Source organism: Nyctibius grandis, unplaced genomic scaffold, assembly GCF_013368605.1.
Source record: "Nyctibius grandis isolate bNycGra1 unplaced genomic scaffold, bNycGra1.pri S41, whole genome shotgun sequence".
Lineage (NCBI taxonomy): Eukaryota > Metazoa > Chordata > Aves > Nyctibiiformes > Nyctibiidae > Nyctibius > Nyctibius grandis.
Window position 1 is genome coordinate 312,555 of NW_027167475.1, and position 19,532 is coordinate 332,086.

The 19,532-nt window shown below is 50.9% G+C and overlaps 2 protein-coding genes across 2 annotated transcripts in view; both read right to left on the minus strand.

Moving 5' to 3' along the window:
• LOC137677222 (guanylate-binding protein 1-like) overlaps nucleotides 1–17,342 on the minus strand; it is a 49,157-nt gene extending 31,815 nt beyond the window's left edge. The window contains exon 1 of the mRNA XM_068424496.1: nucleotides 17,279–17,342. The gene's annotated coding sequence lies outside the window, so the exon portion shown is untranslated. The remainder of the gene's footprint in view (nucleotides 1–17,278) is intronic.
• LOC137677221 (guanylate-binding protein 1-like) lies at nucleotides 5,281–17,368 on the minus strand. Its single transcript, XM_068424493.1, has 11 exons — nucleotides 17,279–17,368; nucleotides 10,910–11,121; nucleotides 10,691–10,818; nucleotides 10,309–10,418; nucleotides 9,790–9,992; nucleotides 9,430–9,672; nucleotides 8,850–9,130; nucleotides 7,394–7,606; nucleotides 7,166–7,268; nucleotides 6,842–7,035; nucleotides 5,281–6,691 (listed from the first exon to the last, which is right to left on the minus strand). Exons 2-11 carry the CDS (start codon nucleotides 11,100–11,102, stop codon nucleotides 6,482–6,484), a joined length of 1,878 nt encoding a protein of 625 aa, XP_068280594.1. The 5' UTR covers nucleotides 11,103–11,121; nucleotides 17,279–17,368; the 3' UTR covers nucleotides 5,281–6,481.
• Nucleotides 17,369–19,532: the final 2,164 nt, after the last annotated feature.

The following is a 19,532-nucleotide window of genomic DNA, read 5'->3' on the forward strand; positions in this document are numbered from 1 at the left end:
ACAGCAGAAAGCCAGGTGAAACTGAAACTGGATATTTGTGGCGTGTCTGCCTGAGTGGCAGTGACTGAGTTGAGTAAAGATGAAGCAAACAGTCATTGGGGTCAGGGAGTTTTCTTAAACCTAGGACCTGACCCAGTGAATGAAGCCCATTCTATCATCACCAGTAGTGTAGCCTGCTGGGCTGGGGGAATAGATGCCTTGGAACAAGGTGAACCTTGCAGAATTCCCATCTATTCCCTAAGCGAGCTCGCCACTGCTGTCATGAAAGCCACCTGCATACCAGCCATGCACAAACGAGGAGAAGCTGGTGATACCCTGATATCCCACCACAGTGTGATACTGGGTGTGATACCCACCACTGTACATTATGCAATATTAAAGCCACTAAATGAAGGAGGCACTTGCACTCTGATTCCAGTTGGTCCTTGACGACGACTGAAATTTCTAAGAGACAAAGAAGCACAAATTTCAATGCTAACACAACAGGATGCTGAGAAGCTGGGTATGCGGCCTGGATAGCAAAGCATTAAATTCACCAGGGTAAACAGAGCAAGTGTTATTTGTCAAACCGCAAAAATTAATTTACGTCTTCCGGGTGAGAAGCGCATGCCCTCTACTCGCTTTGTGGTTAAAAAACAGAATGAAAATACTTTGGGTTTCGATGTTTTGCCTGGACGAAGCTGGCACCTGTCAGACAGCAGCGTGTGGTCCTTCGGTTCAAGTACCAACCCCAAACCCGGTAGAAATTGTGAGGCTACAGTGCATGTACTCTGCGCAGCCCAGAAATTACCAATGTAGCACAGTGTCTGATTTCTGCTGCGGCATGAAATGGAATGTCAGATGTAATAACAGATTTAGAAAAACAGCACATTATTTCCAGAACCCACCCCCTGTACAATTCACCCTTGTGGCCAGTCCAAAAGTGGGATGGGAGATGGCACCTGACAATTGATTATCAGCATAATAAGATATTATCATATATTGTTATGCCAACACAGCTCCACTAACAGCTGCAGTACCCAATATGGCAACGTTAACAGCCACACTACGAGCAGCCGCACACCCGTGGATGGCAGAGCTAGATGTCAGAGAGATATTCTTTATGGTCCCCTTGCAGGAGGAGGATAAAAAGAAATTTGCTTTTCCTAGGAAAGGTATATAATATAACTTCAACAGACTCCCACAGGGTATAAACATTCACCCACAATTGCTCATGCTGCGCTTGCTGAACTTTTACAGACAGTCCCACTTCCTCAGGATGTGAATTCCCTGACAGGAAAGCGAGGGGGGAGCGGCAGCAGCAGTGCGGCAAGCACTACATAAAGCAGAAGTTGAGGTCCTGAGTGAAAAATGCCAGGGACCAAATAAAGTAAAATTTTTAGGTACTTGGTGGATTACAGGTAGTGCAACAATTCCACCAGACACCCTATGCGAAATAGAACAACTGCAGATGCCCCAATCTAGGAAAGAATTACAACAATTTATGGGTACTTCAGGTACTGGAGGAAACACGTACCTGGATTTTCTGTCGTTACTCCCCACCGTACTCACTTTTATGAAAGGGAAAACCACGGAAATGGAAGCCAGAAGATGAAGAGACAATCAAAACTCTAATACAGGGATTAAACATATATCAGTCGCTGGGGCCAGTACCACCCCTGTGACCCTGTTATAGCAGAATGGGGTTTTGCAGAACAAGATATTTACTGCAATCTACTCCAAACCAGGCAAACGGGACAAAAAGACCTTTAATGTTTAGCTCGACTGCATTTAAAGAGACAGAACAGAGATATTCTGAGTGGGAAAAGGGACGTCTGCCTTTAGTCCAAGCAGTTAAGCAAGTTGAGCCACTAAGTAGAAGGGGGTCACCTGTCTGGAAAAACCCCACTGACATTTGTGTTGTTTTCTCTTTCTGGGAACGATACTGGGGATGATACCAGCACACCTCCCCTGGAGATCGGGTTAGCCATTGGAAGATTGCTCATCCGTCTTGCAGGAGTGATAATTGCCAGCATGGATCAAATTCAGTGTACACATCAACAAGCCTGATGCATGGAGTGGAGACCCTCACTTCTTTTGTTTATGCTAATCCATACGGTAACTATAGTAGATTCTGTGCCATGCACGGCTCTCAGTTATGGGTGCAATCTACTGTAACAGCAATTACAAGGGAAGGCGATGAGAGCACCTCACCCACCGAGACTGAAAGGTAGTTTGTTAGAATGCAACTCCATTCCAAAAGGATTTCCAGTCTTGGTGGTATTTGGTTAATTTCACTTAGGACACCAGCAACAGTAAAGCCACAGCTTTTGTTTTGACAATACGCAATGCTTCAGTAGAGACCATATACCCAATCATTGCGTTGGGATTAAGCACCTTGTACAGTTGGGACTGTACTCTACACTCTAGGCCCAACAAAACAGGAACAACTGGCAAAGCGTTGATGTTGACACGTGTTGTACAGGAACAGCAATGATTTATTTGTGAAAGTAATACCATTAAGGCCCAAGACCCCATCCCCAATTCAGTACGCATGCGCAAAGATGGTTACATAATATATTAGCATATGCATAAGGTTTCTTGGAGTAGGCGGGCTTTTCTCAGGAATTTTATGAATATTCATTTTTCTATAATGTATATAATGAGTGTGATTTTGTCCCTAGGTGGACATGTTAGGTGGAGCGATCCCCCACGTCCCTCGGCTGAATAAAAGTAACGCCTGCTCATTAATGTTAAACCCAGTGCTAAGGAGTTTTATTCCCAATTTCGGTGACAATAATACCATGAAGGCCCAAGACATGTGTCTTGACAATGAACAAAATCTTTGTCATTCTGACACACAACCTGATGAAAGCCCTGAGACTGTAGTGATTGTGTCGGGGCAATCCCAAGCACAAATCCAGGCTGGGCGGAGAATGGATTGAGAGCAGCCCTGAGGAGAAGGACTTGGGGGTGATGGTCGAGGAGAAGCTCACCATGAGGCGGCAATGTGCGCTTGCAGCCAAGAAGGCCAACCGTATCCTGGGCTGCATCACAAGCAGCGTGGCCAGCAGGTCGAGGGAGGGGATTCTGCCCCTCTGCTCCACTCTCATGAGACCCCCCCTGCAGTGCTGTGTCCAGCTCTGGGGGGCCCCAACATAAGAAGGACATGGAGCTGTTGGAGCGAGTCCAGAGGAGGCCACAAAGATGACCAGAGGGCTGGAGCCCCTCTGCTATGAAGCGAGGCTGAGAGAGTTGGTGCTGTTTAGCCTAGAGAAGAGAAGGCTCCGGGGAGAACTTAGAGAAGCCTTCCAGTACCTGAAGGGCTACAGGAAAGTGGGAGAGGGGCTTTTTACAAGGGCATGTAGTGATAGGATGAGGTGGCACGGTTTTAAACTGAAAGAGGGAAGATTTAGATGAGATATTTGGAAGAAATTCTTTGCTGTGAGGGTGGTGAGACACTGGAAGAGGTTGCCCAGAGCAACCTCCCTGGCAGTGTTCAAGGCCAGATTGGATGAGGCTTTGAGCAACCTGGTCTAGTGGAAAGGTGCCCCAGCCCATGGCAGGGGCGCTGAAACTAGATGATGTTTAGGGTCCCTTCCAACCCAAACCACTTCGATGATTCTATGATTCTATGATGACTTGAGTCAATTGCTAAAAGGAATTGGGAACAAGTGGCAGAGAACCCTGATTACCGTCCACCATGATGCGGAGAGCATACACCACATCCTAGAAAGAGTGAAGAAAGATGGAGAACATCACTAGTGGGAAACCCACCTTTGATGGTCACCAACAGCAAGTGGAGCTTTGAATGGGATGTTACATCCAGTTGTAGTTTTGTTAGAATCACAGAATCACAGAATCGTTTAGATTGGAAAGGACCTTTAAGATCACCAAGTCCAACCACTACCCCAGCACTGGCGAGTCCACCACTAAGCCATGTCCTGAAGTGCACAGCTACATGTCTTTTAAATACCTCCTGGGATGGTGACTCCACCACTTCCATGGGCAGCCTGTTCCAATGCGTGACAACCCTTTCAGGGAAGAAAGTTTTCCTGACATCCAATCTAAACCTCCCCTGAATAACTTGAGGCCATTTCCTCTCATCCTATCTCTTGTTACTTGGGAGAAAAGACCAACACCCACCTCACCAAAACCTCCTTTCAGGTAGCTGTAGACAGTAAGAAGGTCTCCCCTCAACCTCCTTTTCTCCAGACTAAACATGCCCAGTTCCCTCAGCCACTCCTTGTAAAACTTGTGCTCTAGACCCTTCATCACCTTCGTTGCCCTTCTTTGGACTCGCTCCAGCACCTCAATGTCTTTCTTGTAGTGAGGGGCCCAAAAGTGACCCCAGGATTTAAGGTGCGGCCTCACCAGGCTGAATACAGACGGACGATCACTTCCCCTGCCCTGCTGGCCACGCTAGTTCTGATACAAGCCAGGATGTTTATGGTCTTCTTGACCACCTGGGCACACTGCTGGCTCATATTCAGATGGCTGTCAAGCAAAAGCCACAAGTTCTTTTCAGATGGGCATCTGTCAGCCACTCTTCCCTAAGCCTGCAGCGTTGCATGGGATTGCTGTGACCCAAGTGTAGGACCTGGTATGACAGCCTGAGTGAGCCTTCTTTGAGCTCTCTGTGCTGAGCAGCTGCCTGCATGGTGGTGATCTCCCCTTGAGCTGGGACACCTCTTGAGTTTACTCCTCGAGGCAGAGAGACCTCTTATCAACTGCAGATCTTTGGTGAGTGACCAATGTCACACATAACCTGGTATTATAGTGCACTAAAATTTAGTATTGGCAACTTTGATTTTGTATTGCTACACTTTGATTCTGCATTGGTAGTTCTGAATCAGTGTCAGATACTTTGTGCAGTAAGTAATAGAGTGAACCTTGTCTTGAACTTTGTTAAATCGCACTTTCACAACGTCATATTTCTATAAAACCAATTTTGCTGATACCTTTGGCGGTGGTTCTTTAAGTGGTCTAAATTGCCCAGCCACGACAAATTGACATCACAGAAGGGAAGTCATTTCAGGGGCTACTGCCACTGGGGTGACTGCCTTTGGACCAGCCCCTCTGGCCATAAGGAACTCAAAAACCTCTACACCTTCACGGTACTGCAACAGTTGGTGTCCCTGCTTGTTCTCATGGTGCAGCTGAAGATTTAAATCCCTGTAGGGAAGACGGAAACCCCTTTGTCCATGGGTGTTACGGGTGAAAGCTGTTAGACAGATAAGCCCCAAACTGCTTGTGGAATGGAGGAGAGAAAGGAAGGGTAAAAGTGAGACAACACATAGCTTGAGATAAACACAGTTTAATAGGTAAAACAAAAGCTGCGTGCGCAAACAAAGCAAAATAAGGAATTCATTCACTACTTCCCATCGGCTGGCAGATGTTCAGCCATCTCCAGGAAAGCAGGGCTCCATCACATGTAACGGTGGCTTGGGAAGACAAAGGCCATAACTCCAAACAACCTCCCTTCCTCCCTCTTTCCATCAGCTTTTATTGTTTGAGCACAGTGTCATATGGTCTGGGATATGGCTTTGGTCCGCTGGGGTCAGCTGTGCCACCTGTGTCCCCTCCCAAGTTCTTGCCCACCCCCAACCTACTTGCCTTTGGGTGAGAAGCAGAAAAGGTCTTGATACTGTTCAGCAAGAGCTAAAACAGGGGTGTGTTATCAAGAAATCCAAAACAGAACCACAGCAGCGTCTAAGGAGAACATGAACTCTATCCCAGCCAAAACCAGTACAATGGGACACACACCTCCCATGAACGCTCTACAACCATCTCCTGCAGTGTCAGCACAGACACCCTTGGGAAGGGGCACTCAGAGAGTTCTCGGTCTGAAGAAAGGAAAGGAGGAGCAGCATGGAGATGGGGTGAGTGAACAGAGAGCAGAACAGCCCTGTGGGGAGAACTCCCTCACAAGTTCAAAGTGAGAAGAGCCTTGCTAAGGACCAGGGTGGCAATAGGTACATAGCAGACGATGGCTTTCATCCACTGCTCCCTGGATCATGGGCTCACTCCTTCTGGGTCACTCTGCCCAGGACTGATGCCAAGCAAACCACGTAGTGCTCACCACGTTGATTCCTGTTTATTCCCAACCTCCATGCTACCCCATGCTGCTGCAGTAAGTGTGACCCTAGGATGTGAGCTTAAAGCTCTCTCGGGCATGATTCCCATAGCCCTGGTGAGGAGGTCTCTAGAAGAGGTGGGTTAGATTCCACCAATGGCATGTTCTGAGCATGGCAAAATGCTCCCAGACCTGTCTGCCGCCATTATGGCCTTTCTGTGCCCCAGGCCACCCTGGCTTTTGATGTTCCCCAGGCCTTCAGATGAAGTGAAAGAAGGTGCTCTGGGAGGGAAGAAGAGAACATCTTCTGGAGGAGGCATGCATGAAAACACTCTATGGCAAGCATGTTGCAGGAAGGGCTTTCAAAATGTCACAGAATTGTATGTGAGGACGCTACACACCTCTCTTACTTTGGTACTACAGGGCTTATAAAGAACGTGGGAGAGATCCCCCACTACCGGATCTCCAATGGCGAAATATGACTTCTGCCAAGTCTAACAGTGTCTTTGCCATTATTTCGATCCAGGACATGATGTTGTTCTTGGTGGTGTAATATTCCTGCTCCAGTCTACTGTTCATCAGTTGCATGTGGGTGGCTTTGTCACAGAGGCCCTCTCTGAGCAATGCACTCTCCTCCTGTGAAGACAGGCAGGTTGTTACTGAGGGCAGGTGCGTGCAGTGAGAGGAGCACAGAGACATGAAGCAACGGGAGGGACATAGCTGGGACCCCTTTGCCATTCCTCCCTGCTGGCCACATCTTGGCCCCTGCACTCTCCCACTTGGTACCTTTGATTTATGGCTCATCATCTTCTGGAGCTCCTCCAGCTGCTTCGCACAGCTCTCCTCCAGCTTCTTTCTCAGCTGAAGTTTGTGCTCTTCGCAGCTGCGTAACTGGTCCTGCAGCTTCTGCTTGTCTTCTGCCTCCTTCTTCCTCTGGACCTCCCTCTCCTGCTCAGCTCTCTCATTCCGGTCTTGCTCACCTGGTGACAGAGAAACAAGGGTCTTGCAAGGGCAGGAGCTGAGCGCACAAGCCCCCAAGGAGTCCTGTTGTCCCACTCCATCATGCTTGCCCCTCTACAGGCAGTGGCATTTCTCCAGACCACAAGTTACTTTTCAGCTCCTTGTCCTTCTCTGTCAGGGAGATATCTGCTTTGAGGATGACTTTGGCCACAGCCTGTTTTCTTTGGAGGAACTCCTGCAGGACAGCATCAGCCTGTAGGACCACGGGTAGAAGAGGAGTCAAGGGGAGAAAGAGCAGCTGGGGAGAAACGGTGTCTTGGGGGAAGGGGATGGGGTATGGAGCCTCTCCCCTTGAAGGGGAGCTGCTCTTGCTCCTACCTTCACTCCCTTGCCAGGAAGTTCCCGATATTTCCCCACCAGTGCCTGCTCGTCTCCTTTGAACAGCTCGTAACCCCCTGGCACACTGTAGGCACCATCTCTGATTCGTCTCTCCATGTCCTGGGAGAGGTCCTTGAGAGCAGCCTCGCACTTGACACGAGACGCCTGCTCGTTGTCCGTGCAGAACTTCTCCTTGACCTGCTGTACCTGGCGCTGTGCGGAAAGATGCAGAGGGAAGGCATCAGCCCAGGCTGAGCTGCATCCACCACTCTCATGCTAGGGAAAAATCAAACCAGGTCAACATGGGAATTGGGATCTCCAGTCTGGGGGGTAATCAGCTGGGAGGTGACAGATGGGGAGGGCCTTCTGCACCCACAGACATCTCTGCACCAAGGTGCACAGGGGCAGAGAGCATGCCAGGGACCACGGGCTTCACAAAACACAGGGACAAGAATTCGTCAGCAGCACAGGGGAGGTGTGGAAGGCTACAGGCTTCGAGCCAGGGCACAGACACATCAGGGTGCAGCAAGAGTTGGGGCAGGGCTGAGCTTCGTCCCTGTTGCAGCAGAGCTTTAGAACCCAGGGAGAAGAGGGAGCACAGCAGGGACGGCTTCCAGTCTGCAGAGTTTGGGAGCAGGCGCTGGGACAGACTCGTTGGTGGAGACTCCCTACAAGCTCAGAAGCGATTCATCCGAACAAAGAGGAAGTCAGAGAAAAACACCAGGAGGCCTGCATGGATGAGCAAGAAGCTCCTGGAGAACTTCAGACAGAAGAAGGAATCCTATGAGGATGGAAGCAAGGGCAGGTTGCCAGGGAGGGATACAGAGAAATTATCCGGGAAGCCAGGGAACAGGGTAGGAAATCTAAAGTGCTGAGGAGGGCCACGAAGATGCTCAGAGGGCTGGAGCACCTCTCCTATGAAGACAGGCTGAGAGACTTGGGCTTGTTCAGCCTGGAGAAGAAAAGGCTCTGGGGAGACCTTCTAGCAGCCTTCCAGTACCTGAAGGGGCTCCAGGACAGCTGGAGAGGGACTTTTTACAAGGGCATGGAGTGATAAGATGAGGGGTAATGTTTTTAAACTGAAAGAGGGTAGTTTCTGATTATATCTTAGGAAGAAATTCTTTCCTGTGAGAGTGCTGAGACACTGGCCCAGGTTACCCAGAGAATTTATGGATGCCACCTCTATGGCAGTGTTCAAGGCCAGGTTGGATGGGGTTTGGGAGCAACCTGGTCTAGTGGAAACCTTGCCCATGGCAGGGGGGTTGGAAGTAGATGATCTTTAGGGTTGCTTCCCACCCAAACCATCTGATGATTCTATGGTTCCATGAGATGGCACAGCAGTGTCCTCTGGCAGGAGGCAGGCAGATCCCTGTCCCCCAGGCCCATGCTATTTTCCCAGACCTAAGAGTATGATGATGTCCCTGGGGGAATTCTGGCTGGTCTGGGGACCACCTACTAGGAGATCTGCCTGGAAACAGCAGATGTTATCCTCAAATGCCCGTGCCATGAAGAGCTTCAGTGCCTCCTGCTCGCACTTGGTGTGCAGCTCCAGCAGCTCCTGAAGAGTCTCCATGGGCAGCTTCACCTGTTGCTTCATCAGATCTTCATAGAGCGTCACAGCTGCTTTCACTGCTGCTGTGTTCTCCGCCTCTGCCAGGGCGACCACCGCACTCTCCAGGCACGGCACTGCCCCGCTCTCGATGGCCTTCACGTAGGTCTCTGCCAGTTTCCCCAGCACTGCCAAGGAGGACCAAGGATGAGACATCTGCAGCCTGAACAAAACGCAGGCTGCCATTCACCCTGGGCCCTGCCATATCCCTGCTGCCTCCCTCCCACACTCTTCCTGAACTTCTTTTCCTAACTCTTTCCCACCCTGCCTGCAACATCCAGAAGCTCCAAGTCCAGCGCCATGGACAGCAGCCAGCACAAAAGCTCTCCCTTTCCCCACCTGCCTCATTTGACTCTGCATTGGATCCTGCCCCACACACAGGACCAAGAGCTGCTGCCCATCCAACCCTCTGCACAGCAGTACTCACTGTTCCCTGTTACGAAGTGCCCGCCACGGACGGTCTTAGGTGGAGACGTTTCCCAGATGTAGCTGCAGAATTTCTCCACCTGCTGCAGGAATTCAGGATCGATCTCATCATCCTGAAGCTCCTCCAAGTGGTCCAGGTCCTTCTTTCTTGCTGGTTGGTCAAAAACAAAGCACTTGCGACCTGGAAAGAACTGGCGGATGCATGTCCGGGGCTGGTTGTAGTGTTCAATCTCCGGGCTGCTACCTGTGGGGTAAGAGGACATGGAGCAAGTTCACCAGGCTTGGGCTGTTGTTGAATTACACTCCAATGCTGCTGTGTCTGAGGCTGGACGTCTCCAGCAGCACAGCACCATTCCCTTACCAGCCTTTAACTTCAGTGCGTTCTCCAAGTATTCGTCCTCGGAGATTTCCTTCCCATTCAACTCCAGCCGCAGTGTGAAATCCCGGACAGCCCAGATAAAAGTCGGGAAGAAGAGGACAAATTTTTCTGAATCCTTCAGTTCATCTTCACTCTTCTCAGGTGCTGCTTTCAACTTGATATGCTCAGACAGCTTCATCACATAGCTGGAGATCTGGCTAAGGAAACAGGGACCTCAGGTCTGAATGCAGGGGCATCGCCATCCTGCAACCACTCAGCACTTCATGGGGAAGAGAGGAGACTGTGCAGGGACAGAGAACAGCCTGGAACCACCAGAGGGAGGAGGGAGAAAAACCCTAAGCCCTGAGGTCCAAGACATGGGACTCCTAAGGACTCAAAGCACGTCACTGGGCACCACCCAGTGGTTGTGCAGCTGTTTGAGGAGCTGGGATTTGTCAACCCCTAGCCCACCACACCGGGAGAGGAGGGCATCCCCTGGTGCTGCTGTCCCACCAAGGATACTGCAGCTGGTCCATGGCTTGCTGGTCAATGGTGCCTTTGCTGTTGTAGATCAGGGTGCTGGAGAGCAGTACGGTTAGCACAAAGATCCATGTGTCGTTGTTGATGTCGCACTGTAACAACAACCCTTGGCTCTTACCAACAACACCCCCTGAGTCTGAGCAAAGCCCCGAATCCCCACACCCTGAATGCCCCTAACCAACAGGCCATGGCAAGACCAGTTTTTGCAGAGACCCATCCCCATGGCCTCTGGCTCTTCCCAGCACACAGGCCAAAGGCCAGCAGAGGTGATGGGACACCTTGACTCTGATCACCATGGTTGGGCCCTCAAGAGCTTCCACAAAGTGCTGGGAATGCACAAAGGGACCTTCTGCTTCTTCCACACCTTCTCCACATCACCCAGCCCTTCAGTGTCCAGCAGCACCAGAGTGTGTCCAGGCTTGCAGGGGTGAGGTACACACCACATCCAGAGACCTTTGGTGTGGGACTGCATGCTGGAGCCCAGGGAGAAACCTGTGGGGAGAACGCAAGGGTCTCAACAGTGTTAAAGACAGAGTAGGAAAACCCAGGTCCCTTGGCCATGCTGTGCTGGGACCTCCCTCACCTTTCCTCTGACGAGCCAGCCTGTTCATGAGGTACGACTTGCCAGTGCGGTACAGCCCTGCGATGGCCACCACCACCACAGGCTGGGTGACCTTGGACAGCACCTGCAGGGCTTCCTGCTGGACCACCAGCCCCTTCCTCTGGCTGTTCTCAATGAGGCAGACAGGCACTGGCATGAGGATTTCGGATGCCATTGCTGACAGCGAGCACGGCCTGCAGAGGAGACGGCGAGACAGGCTGGTTAACAAGGTGGGGACATCCCACAGACCAAACAGAGACAGTCATTATCATCCTACTTCATTTTTCCAAGCAAACCATGCATTGCACCAAATTCCTTCCACCACGCCTCCTCTTTTTGCCCCTCGCAATTGATGCTGTAAAGGCAACACTGACTCTTAGCAGACGTGCACGGCCCCTTCCCGTTTGCCTGGTGACAGAAATAGCTCAGTTTCTGTAAGCCCAGTGGGACAATGCGAGTTCTCTGCATTATGTCCTGAACACCAGTTTGAAGCTTGCTGTGAGGTTAATTATTCTAAAATGGGTGTGGGACACAGCAATGGCCTCAGACAGGGCTCTAGGGCAACAGCAATGATAGGAGGGTCACACCATCACAAGGAAAGGACATGTTAGTGGATAAATTAGGGGAGCTGCTTATGAATTGCTTCATTAATTTCTTATGCCTGACCCCATAAACCCCCTCTCACCCTCCACTGTGCCTCTCACGGGGACATGTTTGGTGCTTGCCCTTGCAAGGCTCCAAGGTCTTCTTTCCTCCTCCTATGCATTGGTGGGTGTTCCCCTCCCCACAACCCAGCCAGAAGCACGTGTGGTCATCTTTGGAAAGTACAGCCACTTAAAAGAAACTTAAATGAAGAGTCTGTCCTAGTCCAAAGCAGGACACAAGTATGGGGCTGTGTTTTAGATTTGTGCTGAAAACAGCGTTGATAACACAGACATGTTTTCGTTATCACTGAGCAGTGCTTACACAGAGTCACGGCCCTTTTTGCTTCTCATGCCACCCCACGAGTGAGTAGGCTGGGTGTGCACAAGAAGTTGGGAGGGGACACAGCCGGGACAGCTGACCCCAATGGACCCAAGGAATATTCCATACCATGGGATGTCATGCTGAGCTCTAACACTAAGGGGCAGGTTGGCCGAGGGCTGCTGCTCAGGCACTGGCTGACCATCCGTCAGGTGGTGGTGAGCAATTGTTTTCATTTGCATCGCTCGTCTTCCTTGGGTTTTATTTCCCTCTCTTTGTAATTTTACTTTTCATTACAGTTTATTATTATTATTATTTTATGTTATTTCAATTAATAAACTGTCTGTAACTCAACCCATGAGTTTTCACACTTTTACCTTTCTGATTCTGCCCCCATCCTGCTGGGGGGAGTCAGTGAGTGGCTGTGTGGGGCTTAGTTGCCAGCTGGGTTTAAACCACAACAACCCCCAGCCTACTCGCTGGTGGGGTGGTGTGAGAAGCAGAAAGGGCCTTGATGCTGTGTAAGGTCTGCTCAGTGATAACAAAAACATCTCTTCATTATCAACATTGTTTCCTGCACAAATCTAAAAACACAGCCCCATACTTGTGTCCTGCTTTGGACTAGGACAGACTCTTCAGTTGAGTTTCTTTTAAGTGACTGTACTTTCTGAAGTTGAACACACACGCTTGTGGCCATGGAAACCAGGGTCCCTGTTGGGTGTGTTTGTTCCACAAAGGAACGGACTGTAAAAGTGTCGCACCTGCAGGGAGGAGCAGACAGGACAGGTGACCCAAACCTGACCAACGGGGTATTCCATCCCACCCACGTGATACCCAGTTTAAAGCTGAGATACCACGAGGGTTGCGCTCTGTGCCCCCATGGCCAGTGTCCAGGGAGGGCTCTGCCCGTGCTTCTGCGTTCTCTTAACCTGAACCCGGTTCCTGCCTGGTGCTGCGTCTGACACGGGACTCCCCAGTGCCTGCCCTGCAGTGTCAGCGGAGATGTGATCGTCATCGGGGGAAGCTCAGTAGTGGTTTTGTATCTAGTTCATTATTTATTATGCTCTTTTTCCTTGTTATTGTTTATTAAAACCATTTTAACTTTCCAACCCTTAAGCCTCTCTCCCTTTTCTCGTTTCCTTTTTCCCTCTGGGGAAGGAAAGGGTTAATAGAGAGCATCTGTCTTCAGTTTAACCGCCAGCAGAGCCTTAAAGGGTGACAGATTTATGCTGACAGATTTTGTGGCTCTCAACGTGGGGGGCCTGAGAGGGGCAACCCAGACCCGCTCTCGGAATATCTTGCATTCCGGCTGGCTGCGGTGGGAGCAGACCTGGACAGCTCAGTCCAGGGAGTATCAGATTTCTTCTTGGACTGTCTCCAGGGGCTGGAAGCTAAACCAGCTTGCAACATGCACATGTCTTTGTTGCTGAGCACAGTTCTTTCTTTATTGTGTTTTTGTAGAGTTTTGTTCCGAGTGAAGTGTCCTAATGCTGCCCTACCTGCCGTACCCGTTGTTTACCAGCGTTTACGTGCGGTTTGTCAATGCTGGGGCTTCGTGAAAGGCCTTGCTTCGTTATGGGGTTTATTGTCGATATCAGGCCCTGATAAAGTGGGCCGTTATCACCCGATCGCTTATCTCTATGCAAGAGGCAGTGGCTTTAGCGGGGCACTTCGAGCACCTTCTGTCGGCCATTGTTAATCGCTACACTTCTAATTTTACCTTGGGGATTCATACTTTTCCTTTTTCTGCCAAGCTGACACTGCCAGATTTGGGGAATTTGGGATTTTCTTGGGACCATCACAGCAGCATGCTCCTATTATTGGTTTTCCCAAATGTTTTTCAGGTGTGGTGGAGAATTAAATATCGGTGCAGGTGTAGGTGTTGTGAAGCCACCTCAACTCCTACAACGTGTGCTACCTCCCCAACAAGCATCACAGCCACACCAATCCTTACAACAGGCACTGCTGCTACTCCAGCTCCAGCAACGGGCACCACAGCTACACCAACCTCGGTGACAGCAGCCACGGCCACCCCTACTCAACCCGTGTCAGTATCAGTGACCCCTCTAACTAGGAGAAAGCACAAAAGAAAATCCCTTTGTATAGCAGAGGAAAGCGAGGATGGAAATGAGGGAGAGGGTCCTTCTCAATCAGGGCCATCGCAGGACAAAGAGGCGCCGAGGTAACGGTGCATTCCCTACCCCTGAAGGAGCTACGAAATATGTGGCAAGATTTTAGGTGCCATGAAGGTGAGCCAATTATCAGCTGGTTCTTCCATGCTGGGATAACAGGGCCAATAGCTTGGACTTGGAGGGCAGAGAAGCCAGAGAGTTGGGATCCCGGGCCAGAGAAGGGGGCATTGATAAGGCATTTTGGAAAAAGGCAAACACTCTCAGCCTCTGGAAGCGACTCTTGTCAGCCGTAAAGACGAGGTGTCCCTTTAGGGACGATATCGTATGCTGCCCAAGTAAATGGACCACCATGGACAAAGGTAACGGGTACCTGAGAGAGCTGGCTGTGCAGGAGATGATCTATAGTGATCCACAAACAATTGTAGACCCTGACGAAATGCCGTGCAGCCGACCTATGTTGTGGAAGTTGGTGCAGAGTGCCCCATTGCCATATGCCCCCACACTGTCACTATTGGTCTGGGGAGCAGAGGGAGAGATACCAACTGTGGGTGATGTGGCTAACGAAATACAACAGCATGAAGACAGCCTCTCCCCTCCCCTACAGGCCTGCGTCTCAGCTGTAGAAAAACTAACTAAGCAGTCTGAGAATTTCTTTGATTGATAGATTGTTTGAGAGATTGCCTGAGATGGAGAACAGGTCCTACTCGCCACCTGCATGGACCCACATCGCAGCCATCGAGAGAAGATGCCCTTCCACAAGACTGGCCCAAGAGAGACAGAACACCCCTCGAGGTGACCTGTGGCATGCCCTGTGTGACTACGGAGAGTACGTGAGCAGATGGGATGGAAAACCCAATAGTGCTCTACGGGCACTGGTACGCGACTTGCGAGGTAAAAGAAATACATGAGGGGGTTTCTTCAGGAAGGTGGCTGCTCCAGTTTCTACTGGGCCGATCTCCAGTCAGCATAGATGGGATTCTAATCCCTCTCCACCAGTCACAAACAAACAGGATTAGAGGGGCCGTGCCTCCAGCCAGGTGGAGGAGAGGGATAACAGAGTTTACTGGACTGTGTGGATCCGATGGCCTGGCACGTCAGAACCACAAGGCTATAAAGCCCTGGTAGACACTGGCGCACAGTGCACCCTGATACCATCAAATCATACAGGGACAGAACCAATGAGCATTTCTGGAGTGACGGGGGGATCTCAAGAGTTATCAGTATTGGAGGCCGAAGTGAGCCTAACTGGTAACGAGTGGGAAAATCACGCCATTGTGACTGGCCCAGATGCTGTGTGCATCCTTGGCATGGACTGCCTCACCAGAGGGTATTTTAAGGACCCAAAAGAGTATCGATGGGCCATTGGTAGAGCAGCTGTAGAGACTGACAACATTAAACAGCTGTCTACCTTGCCTGGCCTCTCAGAGGATCCTTGTCTCGTGGTGTTGCTGAAGGTAGAGGAACAGCAGGTGCCAATCGCTAACACAACAGGGCACCGGCGACAGTATCGTATCAACAGACACTCCCTGATCCCCCTCCACACACTGATTCGACAACTAGAAAACCAAGGACTGACCAGCAAGATTCACTCATCCTTTAACAGTGCAATAAGGCCAGTGCAGAAGCCTAATGGAGAATGGAGATTAACTGTAGACTATCATGCCCTAAATGAGGTTACGCCACCACTAAGCGCTGCCGTGCCAGACGTGCTCCAACTTCACTGTGAACTGGAGTCAAAGGCAGCCAAGTGGTACGCCAACACGGACAGTGTTAATGCATTTTTCTCTATTCCCTTGGCACCAAAGTGCAGGCCACAGTTTGCTTCTACGTGGAGGGGTATCCAGTACCCCTGAATCGATTGCCCCAGCGGTGGAAACACAGCTCTACCATTTGCCAAGGACTGATCCAGAGTGCACTGGAGAGGGTGGAGCTCTAGAGCACTTGCAGTACATTGATGATATCGTTGTATGTGGTGACAGAGCAGCAGCAGTTTTTGAGAAATGGGAGAAAATAATCCAAATTCTTCTGCAAGCTGGTTTGCTATACAAAGAGGCAAAGTCAAGGGACCCGCAAAGGATATACAGTTCTTAGGGATTAAATGGCAAGATGGGCATCGACAGATCCTGATAGCAGTGATCAACAAAATAACAGCCATGTCCCCATCAAAACTGTTTTAACTTTCCAACCCCTAAGCCTCTCGCTCTTTTATCTTTTCGTTTTCCCCTCTGGGGAAGGAAAGGGCGTCTGTCATCCGCTTCACAGCCCCACACAGCCTCAAACTGCTATGAAGACAATTATCTGTATCGCAGCCAAAACCAGCAAAGGGTGCACAAGAAGTTGTGAGGGGACACAGCCAGGGCAGCTGACCCCAGCTGACCCAAGGGATATTCCGTACCACACCACATCATGCTCAGCAATAAAAGTTGGAGGAAGAAGGAGGAAAGGGGGGGACATTCAGAGTGATGGTGTTTAACTTCCCAAGTAACAGTTACGCGTGACGGAGCCCTGCTGTCCCGGACATGGGAAGGAGTGAATGAATTCCTTGTTTTGCTTTGGTTGTGCACACAGCTTTTGCTTTACCTTTCAAACTGTCTTTATCTCAACCCACAACTTGTCTCCCTTTACCTTTCCGATTCCCTCCCCCCAATCCCGCTGAGGGGAAGTCAGCGAGCAGCTCTGTGGGACTGATTTGCCAGCTGGGGTCAAACCACGCAACCCCCAGCCATCACCCAGCCCCTGCCAGGTACCAGTAAACGCCAAGGACACAGAGGCAGCACAACGGCTGCGGCTGCCCCACTGCAACCTCCCAAACACCCCAGCACTCGCTACAGCGACACCGAGCTCCACGGACACTGCCCACTTCTGGACTTTGAATCTTCTCTGAGGACCTCACAAGCCCTGTCCTCTTCCAGGAACACCAAGGGGGCTGCTAGTGTGGGACAAGAGGCTGCCCCTCATGTCACGGGCACTGCCAGCTCAGCAGGGAGCAGACGAAAGGTTAGTGCGTAGGGCCCAAGCGTAGGCAAGTCTAAATTGCATGCAAAGCCAAGGTGAGGGTTTCCACCCATTCCCCTTGCTCCGTCCCAGAGCCCAATTAGACCTTTGATCTTTTTCTCCTCCAATCCGGTGGGGTCCCTGTCACTTGCTGGGGTCCCTGTCGCTTGCTGGGAGCAGGAGTCATTCCACAACCCAGCTGTGCAAGGGTGCTAACGGCAGGGTGAGTGGAGCGGAGGGGGCATTAGGGGAAGGGACTCACCTTCGTCTTCGTCAGCAGCTCTGGGCTGAAACAGCTTTGCTGCAGCCTGGGTCTTGCTCTGCCTTTTCTCCTGTGCTCTTGGTCCGTCTCCTCCTATTCCGAGAAATAGTGTGAGTCAGAGACCGAAAGTGAAAGTCACGGACTAGGAGGGAGGAGGAAAACTCCTCACTGGCTGGTGGTTTGAGCCTGGCCAGCAGCTAAGCACGAAAACTTGGGCAGGCGAGATAAAGATGGTTTAATAAGTGAGGGAACAAGAACAAAAAACAACGATGCAAAAGCAAACCCTCACCACCTCCCAGCTGCCCAGATAATTTCAGAGTTACACCCACCTTGGGAGATATCTCCCCACCCCTTCTTCTTTGATCCCACTTTCTTATTGCCTAGCATGATGTTATCTAGTGTGGAAGGGTGCTGAGAGAGAGGAGCAGGTTGCCCAAAGAAGTTGTGGATGCCCCATAGAAGTTGTGGGTGCCCCATCATTGGAAGTGCTCAAGGTGAGGCTGGATGGGGCTTTGAGCAACCTGATGGACTACAAGTAGTCCCTGCTCACATCGGGGGGGTTGGAGTAGATGATCTTTGAAGGTCTTGGCCATGTCCCCTCCCAATCCCTTGCCCATTTCCATCTACCTCGCTGTGGGAGGGATGAGTTGAAAAGAAGAGGCGGCCTCTGCAGTGACCCAACACTGACATGCTCATCCCACAGCCACCTGACACTCGCGGGTCTCCCTGGCCCCCGCCGCTGATACCCCAGCACAGACTCCTCCTCACTGGCTGGTCCAGCTTCAAGTTTGCTGGTGAGTGCACAAGTGCACAGCAGGTTTGAGGAAGATGCAGACATTTGTCCCCCCAGCAGCAGGGACACGGGTTGTCACCCATGGTCCTTCTCCAGACACTGGCTCTGAGCCCCTCACTCACCCCAGGCCTTCACAGTAGCTCGTTTTTGGGAAACACACCATTCCCACCCCAATGTCTGGTGGCCAAGACACCCATGTGCTGCACCAGCTGCACTGAGAACCCTCACTGGCCCCAGTAGCTTGCACTGGAATCCCCTTTCACCCCAGTAGCTGGCACCCTTTCCAGTACAGTGCTCAGGATCTCCCCACCCTGACTTACAAGCCCACCAGTTGCATCGTCCCAGCTGGTCATCCCAGGAGCAGCACCTGTACTTGCTGGATGGCTCATCAGGTAACGAGTCTGGTGAGGGTTGTTTCGTGCACCTGCCCCGTTCGTGTTCCTCCCTCTCATACAATCAGAGAATCATTTTGGTTGGAAAAGACCTTTCAGATCATCAAGTCCAACTGTTAACCCAGCACTGCCAACTCCACCACTCATGAGTTTCTTCTCATCCCAATTTTTCGAGGCCCTTAGCTGATGAATTCAAAGAAGAAACATTCTCTGTGTATCCTTACAGTACTGGGTGCCTTCTGTCCCTCAGCTGTGTGGCCAGCAGGACTAGGGCAGGGATCGTCCTCCTGTACTTGGCACTGGTGAGGCCGCACCTCAAATCCTGGCGTCAGTTTTGGGCCCCTCACTACAAGAAAGACATTGAGGTCCTGGAACGAGTCCAGAGAAGGGCAACGAAGCTGGTGAAGGGTCTGGAGCACAAGTCTTATGAGGAGTGGCTGAGGGAAATGGGGCTGTTTAGTCTAGAGAAAAGGAGGCTCAAGGGAGATCTTATCGCTCTCTACAACTACCTGAAAGGAGGTTGTAGTGGGATTGTGTTGATCTCTTCATGGGAATAACCCCATGCACCTGAACAGGTTGGGGGCTGAGCTGCTGGAAAGCAGCTCTGCAGAGAAGGACCTGGGTTGTTCCTGCATCCTTCCCGTGTCAGCTCACACAGTCTGCCAGGGAGTGTAAAAGCCATGAGAGCCACGGAAATGCCTCATTTCCTGGCAAAAGTGTGGCTATTGTTTGCAAAAATATCAGCAATAAGCACTCCTGTAGCTGGAACTAGACCCTGGCCAAGAATTCACATTCCTGACGATGAAGCTTTTCCTCTGGGACTTCCAAAGGGCATTTTTAAGTCTTTGCTTTGTCGACTAAAACTAATTGGGCTGCGGAAGGGGGTGAAGACCATGTAGGACACATCAATGAGAGCACTCGCTCCTGCGGCATGGGGTGATTTGTGTCGCAGGTAGATAACGGAGGTGCAGCCGTAACGAACCACTGAGGGTGATGTGGGAGGTGCAGGTGGAGGTTTTGTGCCTCCCCTCTGCTGAGGGTATCTGCAGGATGCGGCCAAGGATAAAGG

What these genes read in the sequence shown, in the direction of transcription:
- LOC137677221 (XM_068424493.1), bottom strand. Translation starts at nt 11,102, where the DNA reads ATGGCATCCGAAATCCTCATGCCAGTGCCTGTCTGCCTCATTGAGAAC. An exon ending in GCACTTCGTAACAGGGAACA is followed by an intron (nt 9,131 to 9,429) that starts GTGAGTACTGCT and finishes CCTCCTTGGCAG; the next exon opens with TGCTGGGGAAACTGGCAGAG. An exon ending in GTTTCCAGGCAGATCTCCTA is followed by an intron (nt 7,607 to 8,849) that starts GTAGGTGGTCCC and finishes CTTTCCGCACAG; the next exon opens with CGCCAGGTACAGCAGGTCAA.